Consider the following 16139-nt stretch of genomic DNA (forward strand, 5'->3'; position numbering starts at 1 on the left):
ACTGTGCACCGTTCAAGGGAAGCGTAGTGTCACAAAAAGCCTCTTTGTAGATGTTGTTAACACTGGTGCCACATGGACACTTTCAATCTCAGTCAAGCTTGATCAAGGTCTGCCAACGTATAAATTGAAACTCAAGTGCCTCGTTTGACAGGGGTATTAGGTATACTGTTTGATGCCTCTTCCCTTAGTGCACATTTTCTTCCACACAGGGACGAAATCAACGACCTGCGCTGCATTTTGCGTGCCCAGCAGAACAACAATGCTACAAACCACACAGGCAAGAACCCTGTGCAGCTCCCCGAGCCCACAGAATATGAGGTGTGTCTTAGAAAAGACTATCAGAAGTATCTTTTCAGGAAAAAAAAAAACAGTCCACTTAGTTGCATGTTTTTTTTTTTCTTTTCTAGTACTTGCGGAACATCCTGTTTGAGTACATGATGGGAAAAGAGACAATGGTAAGTTATTGTGTTCTCACAAATGGTATGCGAATACTAGTGGATTTTTACCTATTATTGAATTGGATAGCAGTGCTTAATGAGTATCATGTCAAGTCGGTCACCACATAGCAAAATCTTTTGATATGAATGAGGTATGTTAGCAAAAGACATCAACTTACTGCAAAGAGTGACTGCATGGAGACTCCCTCAATACACTCACTTCCTTTAGTGATACAGAGCTAGAAAGTGACAGGGTGAGGAATAGTTCAGCTTGAAAACTAAAATATATCCTAGTGCACAGTACTATTTTGCGTGATGTTTACCCTGTACAGCATATCAAGATTGGCAGCAGTGCAGCTACATTGAAAACAATTGCGTACTCTGCGCAGCCACAAGTTAAGCGACTCGCACTGCACTTGACTGAGAGGCTGCGAAACTATTGTACCAAACACAATGTTGCCAGACTGGCTGAATTTACCGAAAGTCATATGCTTGGCCTGGCTGTGGATTGCTTGTTCTTGTTACAGACGCTGTCCAAGGTCATTGCAGCTGTGCTCAAGTTTAGCGATGAGCAGAAGAACCAAATATTGCAGAGACAAGAGGCCAGACAGCCACAGGTAAGGGCATGCTTCAGTAGTGGTGACCGGATTCTTTCATTTCTCTGGAGCATGCAGGTGGATGGGGCTTAAGGGGAGATGCTACTCGAAGACACTTTTTCTTTAATATTCACCCTAGAGCAATGAAACTTGAGCTGCTTATAGAACTTTTTACGCAGATTTCAAATATATAATTAGTTTTCTTGCAAGTTGCATACTTTTAGTTCTGCAACACGACAAAGTGAAAAACTGAAGCATTTTGCCCCCCCTCTTTTAGACCTAAACTTCAATATTTTTTACAATTGATAGTTCATAATGTTTCAAATAAAGTGTGGAATGCAAATAACTAATTAGGAAGTCCATACAAAAATATGTACTAGACGTGAAAAATTTTAACGTTGGAAGTTCATATTTCTCCTACCCTAGTAAAAGTTTACATAATTTTTTTTTATTTTATAATAAGAACATCGAAACTTAAACAAGATAAGTGCATTTCTCGTACTTTGGAAAAACTTTGGAAATATTTCATGCAGATCTGAGCACCAGAAGTACCCGAAAAAAGGAGGGGCACATTGACAAAAATGGCAAAATTTGTGTTTTGAGAAAAACGAGTTTTTAAAGTCAAAATTGCATGTTTATTATCAAAGATGTCATTGAATGCAACGAAATTTGTACACAAGAAAGAACAATCCTCCTTGCAGTGGCCACTGCCATTAAAATGCGCCAGCACCATAGGTTTGGCCCTCACGGCTCTTTCGAGCTGACTCCTCGACAAGAGATTTTTTTCTTCAGCGCACACCGACGGGCCCTTGCTTCTCCTGTTAGTTTTTGAGACATTTTTTTTCTGGCGTGTGCTGTCCCGTGATGTGCCAAGAGCAACCAGATCATGAGACGGGAGCACGCCAAGCTCTTCCAGAACACGTTCAAACAGGAGTGCCTCGATTAAACCAACATGTTCAGTGCTGTCATATCAGCAATCAACGAAGACTCGTCGTCCTGCGATTTTTCTTCGCCTTCGAAGAGTCCGATCTTTTCTGGGAGGCACTCACATATTCGAATGCCGCGGGCAAACTCGTCGGACACATCGGCGTCACTGCCACTACGCCTTGCGGCAGCAGATGAATCTTTTCGTGGTTTGAGTGTTCGGCTTGATTTGCGCCGGCGTCCTCGAAATTTGTGCGTCGCGTGAAAACTTCACAGGCCGGTGACGCGCTTCCTACGGCTTTCTTCATCAATAACGGATAAGCACTCGAGAAAGTGTTGTTCAGCTGCACTGCTCGACGAGACACGGATCCTGCAAGTAGGCTTCACAGCACACACAGGCGCGCAGCGGCCAGTGGCGGCTCCCGATCCGTACCACGTGATTTAAAGCCAGTCGCGGCGCTCGAAGAAGGCAGCAAAAGCGTGCTTCTCTTTATTATTTCTTGCGCTGCAGCAGCGCGGGAAACCGTTGTTATTTGAAGAGTGAGGCTCGGCTCTTCGCCTCATGCGGTCGACAATGGTGAGTGGCGGCACATTATCAGCGGCAAGGTGCTCGAAGATGACACACTTTCGGCCTTTTGACAGCCACCTTGTGCTCTTTAGACGCAATTTTAAAGCATTTCCATTTGAGTGGACATTTATTTTTTTTCTCAGAACAGTAGAGGTACTAATCTTAACAAAACAGGTGAAAACAAAAAATCGATAATTTTTTAGAAAACTCGTGTTTTTCGACCCGCATCTCCCCTTAAGCATGGAAGTAGGGCACCTGGTTTGGAACAAAAAACGCTGTTGCCTTGGGGGAGGTCTATGCTACCCAAAACATCGAAGTTCTACAAACACTTGTTTGATAACGCTGAAACTTCAAGTTGGCGGGCTTATACCTGTTCTAAGATCACCTGTACCAAATTTCATTATTCTAGGTCAATTCTGAGACGAGTTTTGCATCTTCAGAGGCGCAAGTGAGTCTTTGCTAAGGACAAGTATTATTTCACAATTATAAGAACACGTATATTTGTTTTGACATGCTGCCATTCAACAGTAGAATGAATTACGTTTTACTATTTCAGTGTTTCTTCTATCAGGCATACTGAAAAGAAAATAAATGTAACCATCTATCAATTTTATTTTATTTTTACATGGCTTTGCTGTAAATTAAAGCAGAACAGGATGATGATTGGGCTCACAGTTGCACTCCTGGAAGACTTCACTCTCCGGGTCAAAAGGTCGAACAAGGTCAAAAAATGTCTTCATGACCATTTCAGCTTCTTCATTACAAGTGTATTCTTTTCAAACAAGATTTTATTGGCTATGGATATGGGTCAATGGGTGTTCTAGAGTTTCAGCCATGGGAATGATCTTGTACGCAGTGTATAAATAAACGAACATTTTCGCTGCACACGATTGTTCGAGGCTCGCGCAAATGCAGCACGAACACTGGACGTTTGCACAAGCCTCAATTAATTGTACGCAGCAAAAATGTTTGTGTTTATAGAAAACATACACACCCCATGACTGAGTGGCGCTAGAGCTTGGTAGCTAGGTTACAAATGTACTGGCTGTTTAATGTAACTTGAGTCAAACATTTAAATAAAGTGGTGCACCATATGCGACCGACATACTGTTTGGTCAACTTAGATTATCTTTTAAGTGGAAGTAGCTAATTAGTGCTTAATTATTCATTATAATTTTGCATATTTAAGCTTTAAGAGCCACAGAAATTTGCCTTTGATGGTATTGCAAAACTGTGCATGACATTGCTACAAATACGCCTTTCAAAGGGGCACATTCATGACCCTAATGACAACTGCTGGGAGGAATTGTCTAGTTGACAACTTCGTTTTCTTCGGCAGTTTCATCAAATTCATTCGCTAGTATCGTGCAGAACTTAGCAGAAATTCGGGCCAATTGTGGCGTTAAGAACAACAATGTAAAAGTCGGCTGGGGCCATATCCCAAAATGAAGATATCGTATCGCTTTCAATGCGCTCTGATTGGGTGGTTGTGTGGAATGGCAGGCAAGTTGTTGCTTCAGTCATTGGACACGAGAGATTCCACGTCAGGCAAAGTGACACCGTAGCCTTTATAAAGTATCGTCTTGGAATACGGCCCCTGGTCTCATATTTTCTACGAAGTTCAGCTGAAACAAGGCCTTTTGTCCCATCTTCGCAGGTCAAATCCTGAACGTGAACAGTACCCCGGTGGTTGCAGCGTGCCTAGAGCGAGCAGAAGCTGCGCAGTGAACACGACTGCTCCATTTTTTGCAAAAGCGCCGTGGCCACAGCATTCGCAGCAGAAGTGGAAAAGTGCTGTGCATATCATCTACAACAAACACTTAGTGGTGCTGCCTAACAAGCACACGCACGTCTCATCAAGCTCTCCACTGCGTGCACCCTTCAAGTGGATGGTACCCCGTGACAATTCTTGTGCAAATGGATGCGCGTTTGCACGGTCATCATTTCTTGCCACTGTGACTAGCATCGCAAGACTAGAGGCATGTCTGCAATACAGCTTCAAGGTGGCATTGCGATGCCAGTTGCAGCATGTGATATAACAGGAGGAGGTCCAAAAATAATGGATTTTGAATAAAGTTAGGGAAGGCTATGCATGTCCCAGTAGCAGTGTTGGAGGCCATTGCTCAATTTGAAGCACGGTCCAAGACATTCCGAACGTGATCACAATAACACTGAAAGTACAACTACCATTCCTTACCATTTGATTTGGCACACTTAGCAGTATCAACTTAAAAGTTTATTCAACTGATGCATCTGGTTGAGGAATAACGTGAATGAGAGCTGAAGGGGAATGGAAAAACAAGTCCCCTATGCTTTCCTTGGCTTCATGATGTTGTGTCTAACGAAGAAATGAGCCTCTCGCCCAGGCAGACTTGATGCCTTTATGCAGCATGCGAGGGTTTATTGGTCAGCTGCCACCTTGTAAAGAGATAACATGCTACGTGACACCAGCTGGCAAAAGAAAATATTCCACATTCGCCACCGTGGCTATGAGTGGCACTGGCCAACACTCCCAAGATTGCACGTGCAGAAATGACCAATAAAGTGGATGGGGAGTAACCGTCGTAGCTCAATTGGTAGAGCATCGGATGCTTAATCTGAACGTTGCAGGTTCGCTCCCCACCAGTGGCACGTTGTTTTTTGTCCACTTTGGTTCCTTTCCATTTGTGGCATAATTACTATGCTACAGTTAAACAACTACAAGTAATGTCCCCGATGCATTTTTTTTGGCTTCATTAGGTTGAATTGCAGCTAGGTTTGTCACCAACTGAAAAGAGCAGTCATTTTAAAGCAGAAAAGGTTGTCAAGCCTAGTTCTTTCTTTATTCCAACATCGCACTGCAGATGCAAGTTTCACTTATGAGTCCGCTTTTGAGAAGTGCTGACACAGTATTTTTTTCTTTTATACTTTTTTGCTTTAAAGGAACCCCAACACTATAAAGCAAAACCTCAATAAGTCCTGGACTGTTACATTTTTCCAGGTCTTAGGCCTGAAGCATCAATTATATGTTACTTCCCACGAGATCTGTTCACAGTTCTGTGTCCAAAGCTATGATGGTCCATCAAGCATCTCCTGCAGCGAGAACCACAGCATTTTGCACTAACATTTTTTCTTCGTGCATTTAGTTTGTCAAAATTTCATTTGCGCTAATACATACACATCATTTGCAACTTGAAAGTACCGAGTGTACAATGTCAACAAAGGGAAACACACATGCAAGGTAAACATTTACGAAGGGCTCCTGAAACTTTCGCAATACTGCTGTAAAGTATAGACAACGTAGTTCTGGTCATAAGGACATTTCTGACGCATTGATTTACAGCTTTATGGAATAGCTTTTCACTAGGCTTGTGCAAATAGTAGACTTATTTAGGTTCGAAGCGAATAGTAACTTGGTCGAATAATTTCAAATCAAATTCAAATAGTATATGTCACATATTATAAAGTAAAATGACCATATTTGTCATGACCGAACTAACCTTTTTTTTTAAATTGAAACAAAGGCATGTGCAAATGTAATTATTTTTGGTTCAAAGGAAGTGGAAGCAACTTTGAATAGTAGCAGGATTTGACTTGCGGTAGAATGGAAGTGATAACCTGTAAAAATGTAATTATTTTTGTATAACAAGTTCTTAAAAAGGAATCAAGTGGAAGTCCATTAACCTCGAAGTGGGGTTTCGCGCCACTGAGAATTTTTACTGGAAAGGTGTAATCACGGTATAGCACTCCTAGCAGGATTTGACAGGGGGGGTTTGCGGTAGCATAATTTGCGCCCTGGCATAATTTGCGCACCCCTAATATTTGGTAACCATATTTTGTCCCCGGCCCGCGCGCACGGGGAAACTCGGGAAACTTTGAACGGCCGCGCCCCCGCGGCCCTCACCAAGCAGGCGAGCGCAGTCATACACAAGACAGGCCGCGAGTGCGAAGTTCAGTCCCTTCTTCCGAACTTCGTTTCTGTTCTTTGCTATACTACATATGCACGCGACACGGCACGAAAGCCGGAGGCGTATAACAAGCTCCGCGCCTCCGCGCTAAGCCTTCGTTGATTTAAGGTTTCGCGAAGCCAGTTGCGTTTTCACTGTTCTCTTGCGCTGCTACAATAACTATCGGCAAAATCAGCTCATGTTATGATTTGCCTAAGGACGGGAACCGTGCCGCAGAAGAGTTCGCTTTTTAATACAAGACCGGGAAGGAGACCGTTCCGAACCCGAAGCATGGAAAGTTTCCTGCCGTTGGAATGCCTTTTCAAATTTGCGAGAGCTTAGGCCCACCATCGCCGTGCCTGACCTCGACTCCCAGCGTTTTTCAAGAAGACGCCTACTGGAAAGGTGTAATCACGGACTTCTATAGCTCTCCTCCACTGCAGTGCTATAATTTATTTTCCTTTAATGTATTATATCGCGCGTGTTAGGACTTTATTGTGCGTTTTTCATGCGCTCGGAAATCTCCGGGGCACCCCCTTTTTTACATGCGCAAATTACGAGTAAATACGGTATACACTAGTGTTGCGGAGTTGCCACTCTGGAATCGGAATGACTCTGGAATCATTCCACATTTTCGGGACCCCGGAATGGGAATGGAATTGGGACAACACTTGGAGGAATGGAATGGGAATGGAATTAAGCGCTTTTTGAACGGAATGTAATGGGAATGGAATTAAGTCTTTTTCCGAAAATAGAGCACGTTTTCGTCTATGCGCTGTTTTTCAAACTTCACACATTAGTAAGTCAGAGGCTCTAATTTAACAATAAAGCAGTATTTTTGAAATGGCTTGGTTGATTACAAGCACGGTACATTTATAAGCAACGCGCCTACTACAATTCTGTCCTTATATAGACTATGTTGCTCCGAAGTTTGTCTCTGTTCTTCGCGTAACCGCCGCTCTATGCCGTTAGTATCCGTCGTGTGGAACTACGACGGCGGCACATACCCATGTTCGCATCGCGAAGCAAGGAGGGCATTGGGGCGGAACGTATTTTGCTACATCCTTAATTGCTACTGCTGTAATGTCATGCTCAAATTAGTCATGTAGGCCTGAGTACATGTTTTTTCGAAGTTGAATGCCTCAACGCATTCTCTAGGTCCGCCTTTAGTTAGCCAGAGCCAAGGGTAGGCGTGGTGTAAAAGTGTGAACGATCTGCCAATTTGTAAAAGAAAAACCGAGGCATAAGTTAGTGTACAAACAAATGCATTATCTCAGCGGATACTGAAGGGAGAAACAAATTATCTCTGCACGTTGGTTCCCATCGATACCCCCCACACGAAAGTGGCGAATACTCTATGCACAGCCTGATCTTTATCTCACGAGCAGTTTAGTACTTGACACACGTAAATAGCCTTTGCGACAAGGAAGACATTGCATACCTGTGCACAGGTGAACACAGAAAGTTCTCACCCCATCCACCCTTGCAAGGCGCGCTTGACAAGTGTGAGTGATGACGAGCAGTGCGGCCTAGTGTTCCGTATTACCGTAGATGCAAAGGCACAAGGTGCCCGAGCGGTGCACTGTTCCAACTAATACCAGCAGACCTAGAGGGTTTTGTTCCCCATTAACCAAATCTTCGTTTTCTCCATATTGACGACTGCTCCAGACGCGTGGCAAAACTGCTTACTCTTCTTGAACACTACTTTCGTCAGCATAAAAATACGCTATGTTGTCATTTTAGCATTAACACATTTAAGCTTAAACAATATTAAAACATCACCATTCGTTCAAACATGCTGACCGTGCAAATACTATAGGTAGCTGGAGAACTGCCCCTATGGGAATTAGTAGGGTGGTTGTACTTCACGAGATATCTCACCAAGCTACTATCCCTCGACCTTGGTAAAGTGTTTTGCCTACTTTTGCAGTTCTTAATGCATCTGATGACATCGGCTTTATGGGGCGTTCATTATCAACTCGATAAAACTATCAAGGTGCTTTTCCTACGTCGAGGAATTACAGGAATGGAATTGAACTGCCCAGCCATTCCCAGAGTGGGAACGGGCTAAGTTTTTTCTTTCCGAGGAATTAAAAGGAATGGAACTGCGACACGTTCTAATTCCCCGGAATGGAATTGGAATGGAGGCGACCATTCCGTAACACTGATATACACCTATTCGTTCATTTCGAATACTTCGAAATTTCCAATAATTTAAATTCGAATTGAAGCAAATTCGAATACTGTAATATTCGTTCTAATATTCGAAATGCTCGAATATTCGCACAAGCCTACTCTTCACAGACCAAGACCAAAGGTGCTTAGCTTTAGTGTGACCTCGCAAGAATTAGTGTACTGCCCACATCCAAAATGCTAACTGAAGAGCATGTCACTAGTTCCACCACCTAAGGAGGAAACTACACACGAAGTCGCACGGTGTGACAGCAGTTTCACCAGACACAGAGACGAGTTTATGTATTTTTGCTTCCACACATTTATTTTCATCCACCCGGAAGCAGGGTGGGCCTCCTTGACAACAGGCCTGCACTTATCACACAGGAAGAAACCTAATATTAGGCAAATGTACAAAATTATCCTATTCACAAAGTGTGCTGCCTAAAAGTGGCTGTCAGTCCAATAAATACGGGTCAAGGCATCAGCATCCGCCAAGGACCTTTTGTAGCGCTTCTTGCTGTGGCAAGCTTAGTGGAGTTATGCACATGGCGAACATCTCTGCATTGCCCTGCAAGGAAGAGATAACGTGCAAGGTAATGATTATGTTGCATGACCCTGCAGTTCACCCCAAAACTAGCCTTTACCTTTAGACAATCCTGATAACGATGCATCCAATGATAACCAATGTTCAGTGCAAAAACAATAAATTTACATGCCTGGAATGCGACTGCGGCGATCTACGTAAAGTAGGGGTGTGCGAATATTCGAAATTTCGAATATTTTTCGAATAGTGTTTGCTATTCGATCCGATTCGCACTGGAATTTTACTATTCGAACTTCCCAAAAACAAATACAGTCGTCCGATTAAAAGTGACCCCTTCAGATTTTCAATATGCTTCACCTCATCACACTGCGGTATTGCGGCAAAGCTGCCTTTCAAGCTTCGTTATGGTCTAACTTTGCCAAAAGACAGTCAACATCCGATTAGAAGTGGTCCCTAGATTTTCAATATGCTTCACCTCATCACACCACCGTATTGCGGCAAAGCTGCCTTTCAAGCTCCGCTACTGTCGCAAATGTATTAACTCAAGAAAATGCTGGTTCCAACATGGAGATGAAAGATGTGGCAGAGTTGGGGGCTCAACTAGTGCCGTTTTGGGCCTGAAATTCGGGCAGGAAGTCCAAAAAGTCAGACGCCGAAGCTTTTTAGCATCCAAAATTTCAGATGTTCTTATATATCGACGTCTACGAGGCAGATTTGGAACTCCGGACTTGAAGGGAGCACACCCTTGTCTGCCACATCAGTTGGGCTTCCACAGAAGTTGAAAGAGAAGGAGAGGCTGATGAAATGGCATCTTTGCCTATCACGTGTAAAGTGTTGTTGGCAACACTTTGGTTGCACCAAATCATGTACATAAATAGAATTAGGCCTCTATATTGCCTCATTCTTGATAAGACAAACTATGAAACACCACCCCGCCAGTGCTTCATCAACCCAGCGAAAAGAAACACTTCAAAAATATGCTTAGGAATCCTCTCTTAACTTTTTTTTTCTGCAATTTCACTTCGAAGTATTCGAAAAATATTCGATTCGATTTGCACTCCCACTTCAATATTCGAATTCGCTTCGCACCCAAAATTTTGCTATTCGCACAGCTCTAGCTTGAATATGCCAAATGTAAAGTTTCTCGCTTATACAGTAGACTCTCAGTAAACGGAAATATGTTAAACGGAACTGCTGCTTAAACGGAACAACTGCATCTAATATAATTGGTTTCATACTTGGATACTGCACTCCTGTTCATCTCTCAGTAAATGGAACTCCTGTTAAATGGAACACATTTTCTTGGTCCCTTCAGGTTCCGTTTAACGAGAGTCTACTGTATTTTTGAAAGTTCAGTATTCTATCAGATTTTATCTGAAGCTACAATTTTCCTTGATGCTTCTAGAGCTACTGCTTGCCATACACACCAAACAAGCTTTTCAACACACCAACACAACAGTCCCGCTACAGAAAAGTCTTGTAATTGGAACAGATGCAAAGCCTTCCAAAAACTGTGCTTTGGAAGTAGATCTGGTTCAAGCTTACGAAAGTTTTATCACCATCAAAAGCTAGCTAGCAACATGTAAAGGTAAGGGAGAGGGAGACAAAAATGACATTTCCACATTGCCTGGAACTAAAAGGTGCACGCCAGCCAAGTGTGCATACCACACTTGCATTCCAGACTATATGGGTGTTTAGCTACTGTATGACGGATTTTTCAGCATTGGGTAAGCCTACACACATATATTCTCAGCTCAACACTGAGCACACACCTTTAGAGAATTCAGCAAAGCCACCATGCGAGCTCCCACAGGTGAAGTGGGCTCCACTGCCTCCTTGGCAAATGCCTCTGCCATCACCATCACCACTCGTGGAAGGTTTGCATTGTCTTTTCCCAACAAAGCTGGATGGTTTCTGTGACAGGAACAAAAAAAAACAAAACAAGAAAGGCATTCACTTCATACGAACCATTCTTTACAATCTGTACAAGAAAAAGTTACTGCCCACAGTGTAGGACAGCTACTGCAAATCTGCCACTGAAATTCAGAATCGGCATACACAAAACGGCAGATGTTGTCATCAAGAATGTGCGAAGTAGGGGGTACATACACTTCTAATAGTGAACACAGCAGCCCATAGACGTGTGGGTTTTCCTCATCGTCTTCCCAGACAGGCAACCACGAAAACCACCGTGGAATAAGTTCATCAGCATTGACGGCCTGGGAACGCCACAATAACACCTTGCTGACAGCCGAGATGGCATTTTCGGTGGCAAACACACGCTCGGGTGCCCTCGAGTCCGGAGCTTCAATCATGGCGACCAGCACTGGCACAGCCTGAACACACGCTTGGACGAAGCCTTCGCCACCAAACTGTGCCAGCACACCAATGCCGTAGCTGGCTGCCTGCCGCACCTCAGGACTCGTGCTGGTCAGTAGTGCCAGTAGCCGCTCCAGGAAGTAGTTCTGATAGCGCTCACACGCCTGCATTGACAATAAGTCGGGTGAGTCGTAGAAGCACGGCAACAACTAAGCAGGATGTGACACTACGCAAATTACCAAAATCAGGTAATCAGACTTCGAATACATGGCTCTAAATTATTAACACTTTTCTTCTGCCACTCAAGGGGCTCTTCCAAGTCATTGGGATCTCCACTGCCCTGAGACTTGTCAAGTTGAGAATGCGATGTGTGTAAAGAGATCACATCTGCTTGGTCTGCAAAGAGTGCATAGATATTTCAGATCTGTTACCAGCACCTGAGTATTTCCCTGACTGCACATCATATACCGACAGTCGCTGTGTCATCACCGAGATTACATGCTAGCACCCTAAGCGTGTCCCATACAAACTAGAATGAAATGACATGCTGCAATAACGAAGGTACTACGTCCATGATTACACTGGACACGTATGTTGCTTTGGTATGCATAACGTTTCATGGCCTTATAAATTACAGATGTTACCAGCATCAGTCACCATGCCATAAACGTTTTCCAAGAGCAAAGCATTTTCCAAGAGCAAAGAGGGGAACCACTGCTTTATGCGCAAACCTTATGGCTAATTCGTGCAATATCTTTTCTGCTGTTTTTCCACTGCAGTCTAACAGTGCACCCTGAAGATTATGGACAGTCAACAGGGGCTTCTTTGGAAAAAGCAGTTAGCTTGACTCCGGCCAATGCAATTAGAAAACACAACCACCTCTAAAGTGATTCAGATAAGGTAGTTAAATATGTTTACTGGCATAAAGTTCACACTTACCGGTCCCCCATACTCTATGATGTCATCAAAAACACACAGGCCCCACTGGTGGTCTGGCCAGGGTCGGTCGGGACCCTAATGGGAACACAGGAAATCAAAGGGTAAATAAATGACCCAGAGGTGGTATAGTTAGATATTTGAACCACAATTTTTTAGACTTGCTTGATTATTTGGACTTGCAGATGGGGACATATGTATAACAGCAAGAAAAATTCAAATGCTGCAAGAATTTGACATTTTTTTAAAACATTACTGTTAACGGCCGAAGATGGTGTATTTCTTGTTATACAATAGAATCTCGATGATGCAAATTCCTTACAGCGTGCAAAATATTCCTATCACCTTGAATTTCTTTGATCCACAACCAGCCAACTCATACATGAAAATGAACCCAAAGTTTATAGAGCTCGACTTCTTCCGCACAAAAAGAATTTTCACAGCGCATTTGTACTTTTTTCTCTCATGTCTTTGAATAAGCCTCTTCTGAAATGCACAAAACCATGCAGCAGCTCCGTCACTCATGCACTGTAAAATTCACTAAAATAGTCTCTTTTGGAAACTCTCGCTTTGGTACATGCAGTCCTTAAACTACACTGTGACAAATTGATTTAGCTAAAAACACACTCTAAATGCCTGAAAAAAAAGTCCCTATGTGGATGGTAGAGTAACTAAACATGAAATTGCAAAAAAACACTGAGATTCTTGGAATTTGCTCTTAACTGCTATAAAGCGTTGCTATCTTGGTATCTTACAAAAGTTCAAAGTTCCGCATTTTCGTCTCCGCGTTCACTGCCCATTATGGCAACCACAGAAAGAAGTTCAAACAAACAAACAAAATCGGGCCGGTATGACAATGTTTGCGGTGCATGCTGCCATCCTTATTGGCTCAGTACATCAGCATGCTATTAAAAGGCATCTTGCTATTGGCTGATGTCATGTTTCCGAAACTGTGCATTGTCACTACCAGTGGAGCGAGCACCTGTGAAGGCTTTCCACGCGAACTTGCATCCACCCGCCGCTTTTTTACTGGTCACACCATGATCATAAATTGTGAATTGACTCTTGTTCAAAGGAAGATGGTTACTGTATCGACTAGATGAGCTGTGGAGTAGACCGCACACACTGCACCAACAAAGTCGTCAGCATCTATGTAATTCCACACTGCGTCAGCAATAAAGCAATGGCCAAGCAAACCACAATGCAGAAGCTCACCAGCAGCCTTGTAAAATGAGGCAGCAGCTTGTCGAAGTGAGGGAAGAACTCCTCCTTGTAGCAGGACAGCAGTGGCCTCAGGATGTCCGCAATTTTGCTCAGCAGAAACACGTCTTCATCATCCTGCACACACAAATGAAAGTTCCATCTCAGCGTGAACAAACTTCCAAGGCAGCTTACAAACACACGAAACTCATCATGGCAGGATTGCCTATTCTGGAGGAGATAGCGCAACTCGAGTGCGGCGTTATGTCAAGACTGGAAATGCGAAACATCCCTCTGGGTATTTTTAAGATGATGGACGTATGAGAAAGAACGTGAAACGACAAGTAAAACGCAGGGAGGTAAACAGTAGGCAGCCCTACACTTGGGATGGAATAAAGGAAAGTAAACAAAAAAAATGTTCACAGCACACTCAATCGCTATGCTGTAGTACAAGACTGGTCTAGTATAAGCACACGAGTGCTTTCGTGGCTACGCAGAGGTCATGGTCCCAGGACAGTTTCTTCTGTATAAGTACAGTCATCTAATCTCCCTAAAGCGGCTCAAAAGGAAAGTCTATGATATTCATATTATGGGCACAAAAGGTTCGCTTAAAATGATGGTAAAAATTTTTTTTTTCCCCTCAAGGTTGCACTGTACAATAGCAGCAGGGTTGAAGATCTTTCCTGCTCTTGCAATAACTACAGTAGACTCGCGATAATTCAAACTCTGATAATTCGTACTTTCGGTTAATTCATACAAAATTCAAAATTTTGGTTGGCCCGCTATGCTTTCAATGTATTTAAAAGCCGCTTAATTCAAACTTCGTCATTCGGTTAATTCGTACTTTCTGCCTGTCCATACCGGAAAATTTCTGCTGATTTGCCGGCAATATTTGGAAATTTGCGTGCTTATGATTATCATAATAGTCTAAAATTGAAAAATAAGCGCCTTAAAGCTACAAGGGAAAAGGTTTTGCCGCACAATCGTTTCTCAGCATACCGCGCCGCGGTGGGGAAAAAAAATATAAAAAAACCCGGCCTGGTGGGTACGAAGCTGGCTCGCGGCTTGTCTCTGCTTTTCCGGCGTGCCGGTGGCGCTGGCGCTGGCCCGCTGGCCGACTCCGAAGCACGTGACCTGCCAGCCTGTCTTTCTTATGTGCTGCGTATTTTTCGATCGACCATGTCGCCGCGAGGAAAGTACCGGACACTACCCCTAAAGGAGAAATTGGCCGCTATCCAAGAAGTCGACGCTGGTGTGAAGAAGACTGAAGTGGCACTGAAGTATGGAATTACCAAGAGCACTCTCACAACCATTCTGAAAGCCAAAGACAAGCTGCAGAATAACGCGAGCCGCTTCGCTCCCGATCGGAAAAGGCTTAGGGAAGCTGCGTACCCGGATCTCGAAAACGTCGTGCTTCTTTGGCTCAAGCGCGCACGGAGCTCCAATCTACCGATAAATGGGCCAATCTTACGAGAGAAAGCTGAAGAACTTTCTTTGCGCTTCGGAATTGAAAATTTCAAGTGCAGCGATGGCTGGATTTCGCGGTTCAAGGAACGCCACGGTCTCTCCTTCAAAACGGTGAGCGGTGAAGCGGCAGTAGTCGATGAAACTGTTTCTTCTGACTGGCGGCAGACTAAACTTCAAAGCCTGCTGCTTGAATACTCCCCGGCTGACATATATAATGCCGACGAAATGGGGCTGTTTTTAAGTGCCTGCCCGATCAAACCTTGTGTCGCAAGGGAGAGCGTTGTACTGGCGGAAAGCTCAGCAAAGAACGGTTAACCGTCATGGTTTGCGCCAATATGGACGGAAGTCACAAGCCAGAACTCTTCGTTGTGGGCAAGTCAAAGCGTCCCAGGTGCTTTAAAGGCGTCCGAACGCTCCCAGTTGCATATGACGGAAACACGCGAGCCTGGATGACGCAAGCTTTGTTCGAGGGTTGGCTCCGCAAACTGGATGGGCAAATCAAGCGAGCCAAAAGAAAAATTTTGCTGATTGTTGATAACTGCCCTGCACATGGCGACGTGGAGGGGCTGGAAGCAATTCGCCTCGAATTTCTGCCTCCTAACACTGTCCTCCAGCCCCTGGATCAAGGGGTAATCAAATGCCTGAAGCTTAATTACCGGAAAACACTGCTGAAGAGAATGCTGATATGTATGGACAATGGCATGCCTTACAGTGTCACACTCCTCTCGTCGTTGGGGATGCTCGCCGACGCATGGAATGCAGTGACATCAGCAACAATAAGGAACTGCTTCCAGCATGCATTCCGCGTACCTGGCTGCAGCATTGCCGCTTCACCTGATTGCCTGCAGACTGAGGAGGACGACGAAAGCCAAGTGCTGTCTGCTCTAAAAGCGCACAACATAGCTGCCGACCTCGACAATTATGCAGCTACTGATGATAACCTGTGTGTGTGCAGGGAGGACACACTCGATGACTTGGTGGCAGAGGTGCTGCCAGCACAACACAGCAGTGAGAGTGAAGAAGAACCAGAAGTGGAAAACCAGAGTG

The 16139-nt window shown here is 44.0% G+C and overlaps 2 protein-coding genes across 2 annotated transcripts in view; one reads left to right on the forward strand and one right to left on the reverse strand.

Moving 5' to 3' along the window:
- LOC119386010 (golgin subfamily A member 4) overlaps positions 1–4614 on the forward strand; it is a 28546-nt gene extending 23932 nt beyond the window's left edge. The window contains exons 18-22 of the mRNA XM_049413541.1: positions 210–318; positions 408–455; positions 965–1054; positions 2935–2973; positions 4183–4614. Of these exons, the coding sequence (XP_049269498.1) occupies positions 210–318; positions 408–455; positions 965–1054; positions 2935–2973; positions 4183–4194 (298 nt within the window). The 3' untranslated portion in view covers positions 4195–4614. The remainder of the gene's footprint in view (positions 1–209; positions 319–407; positions 456–964; positions 1055–2934; positions 2974–4182) is intronic.
- Positions 4615–8921: 4307 nt separating this feature from the next.
- The window catches only part of LOC119387548 (importin-5), a gene marked incomplete in the record, with an annotated part of 38672 nt that continues 31454 nt past the window's right edge, over positions 8922–16139 (reverse strand). Inside the window, 5 exon segments of the mRNA XM_037654970.2 lie at positions 8922–9194; positions 10943–11084; positions 11280–11653; positions 12429–12503; positions 13641–13763. Of these exon segments, the coding sequence (XP_037510898.1) occupies positions 9108–9194; positions 10943–11084; positions 11280–11653; positions 12429–12503; positions 13641–13763 (801 nt within the window).

Source organism: Rhipicephalus sanguineus, chromosome 3 (genome assembly GCF_013339695.2).
Source record: "Rhipicephalus sanguineus isolate Rsan-2018 chromosome 3, BIME_Rsan_1.4, whole genome shotgun sequence".
NCBI lineage: Eukaryota > Metazoa > Arthropoda > Arachnida > Ixodida > Ixodidae > Rhipicephalus > Rhipicephalus sanguineus.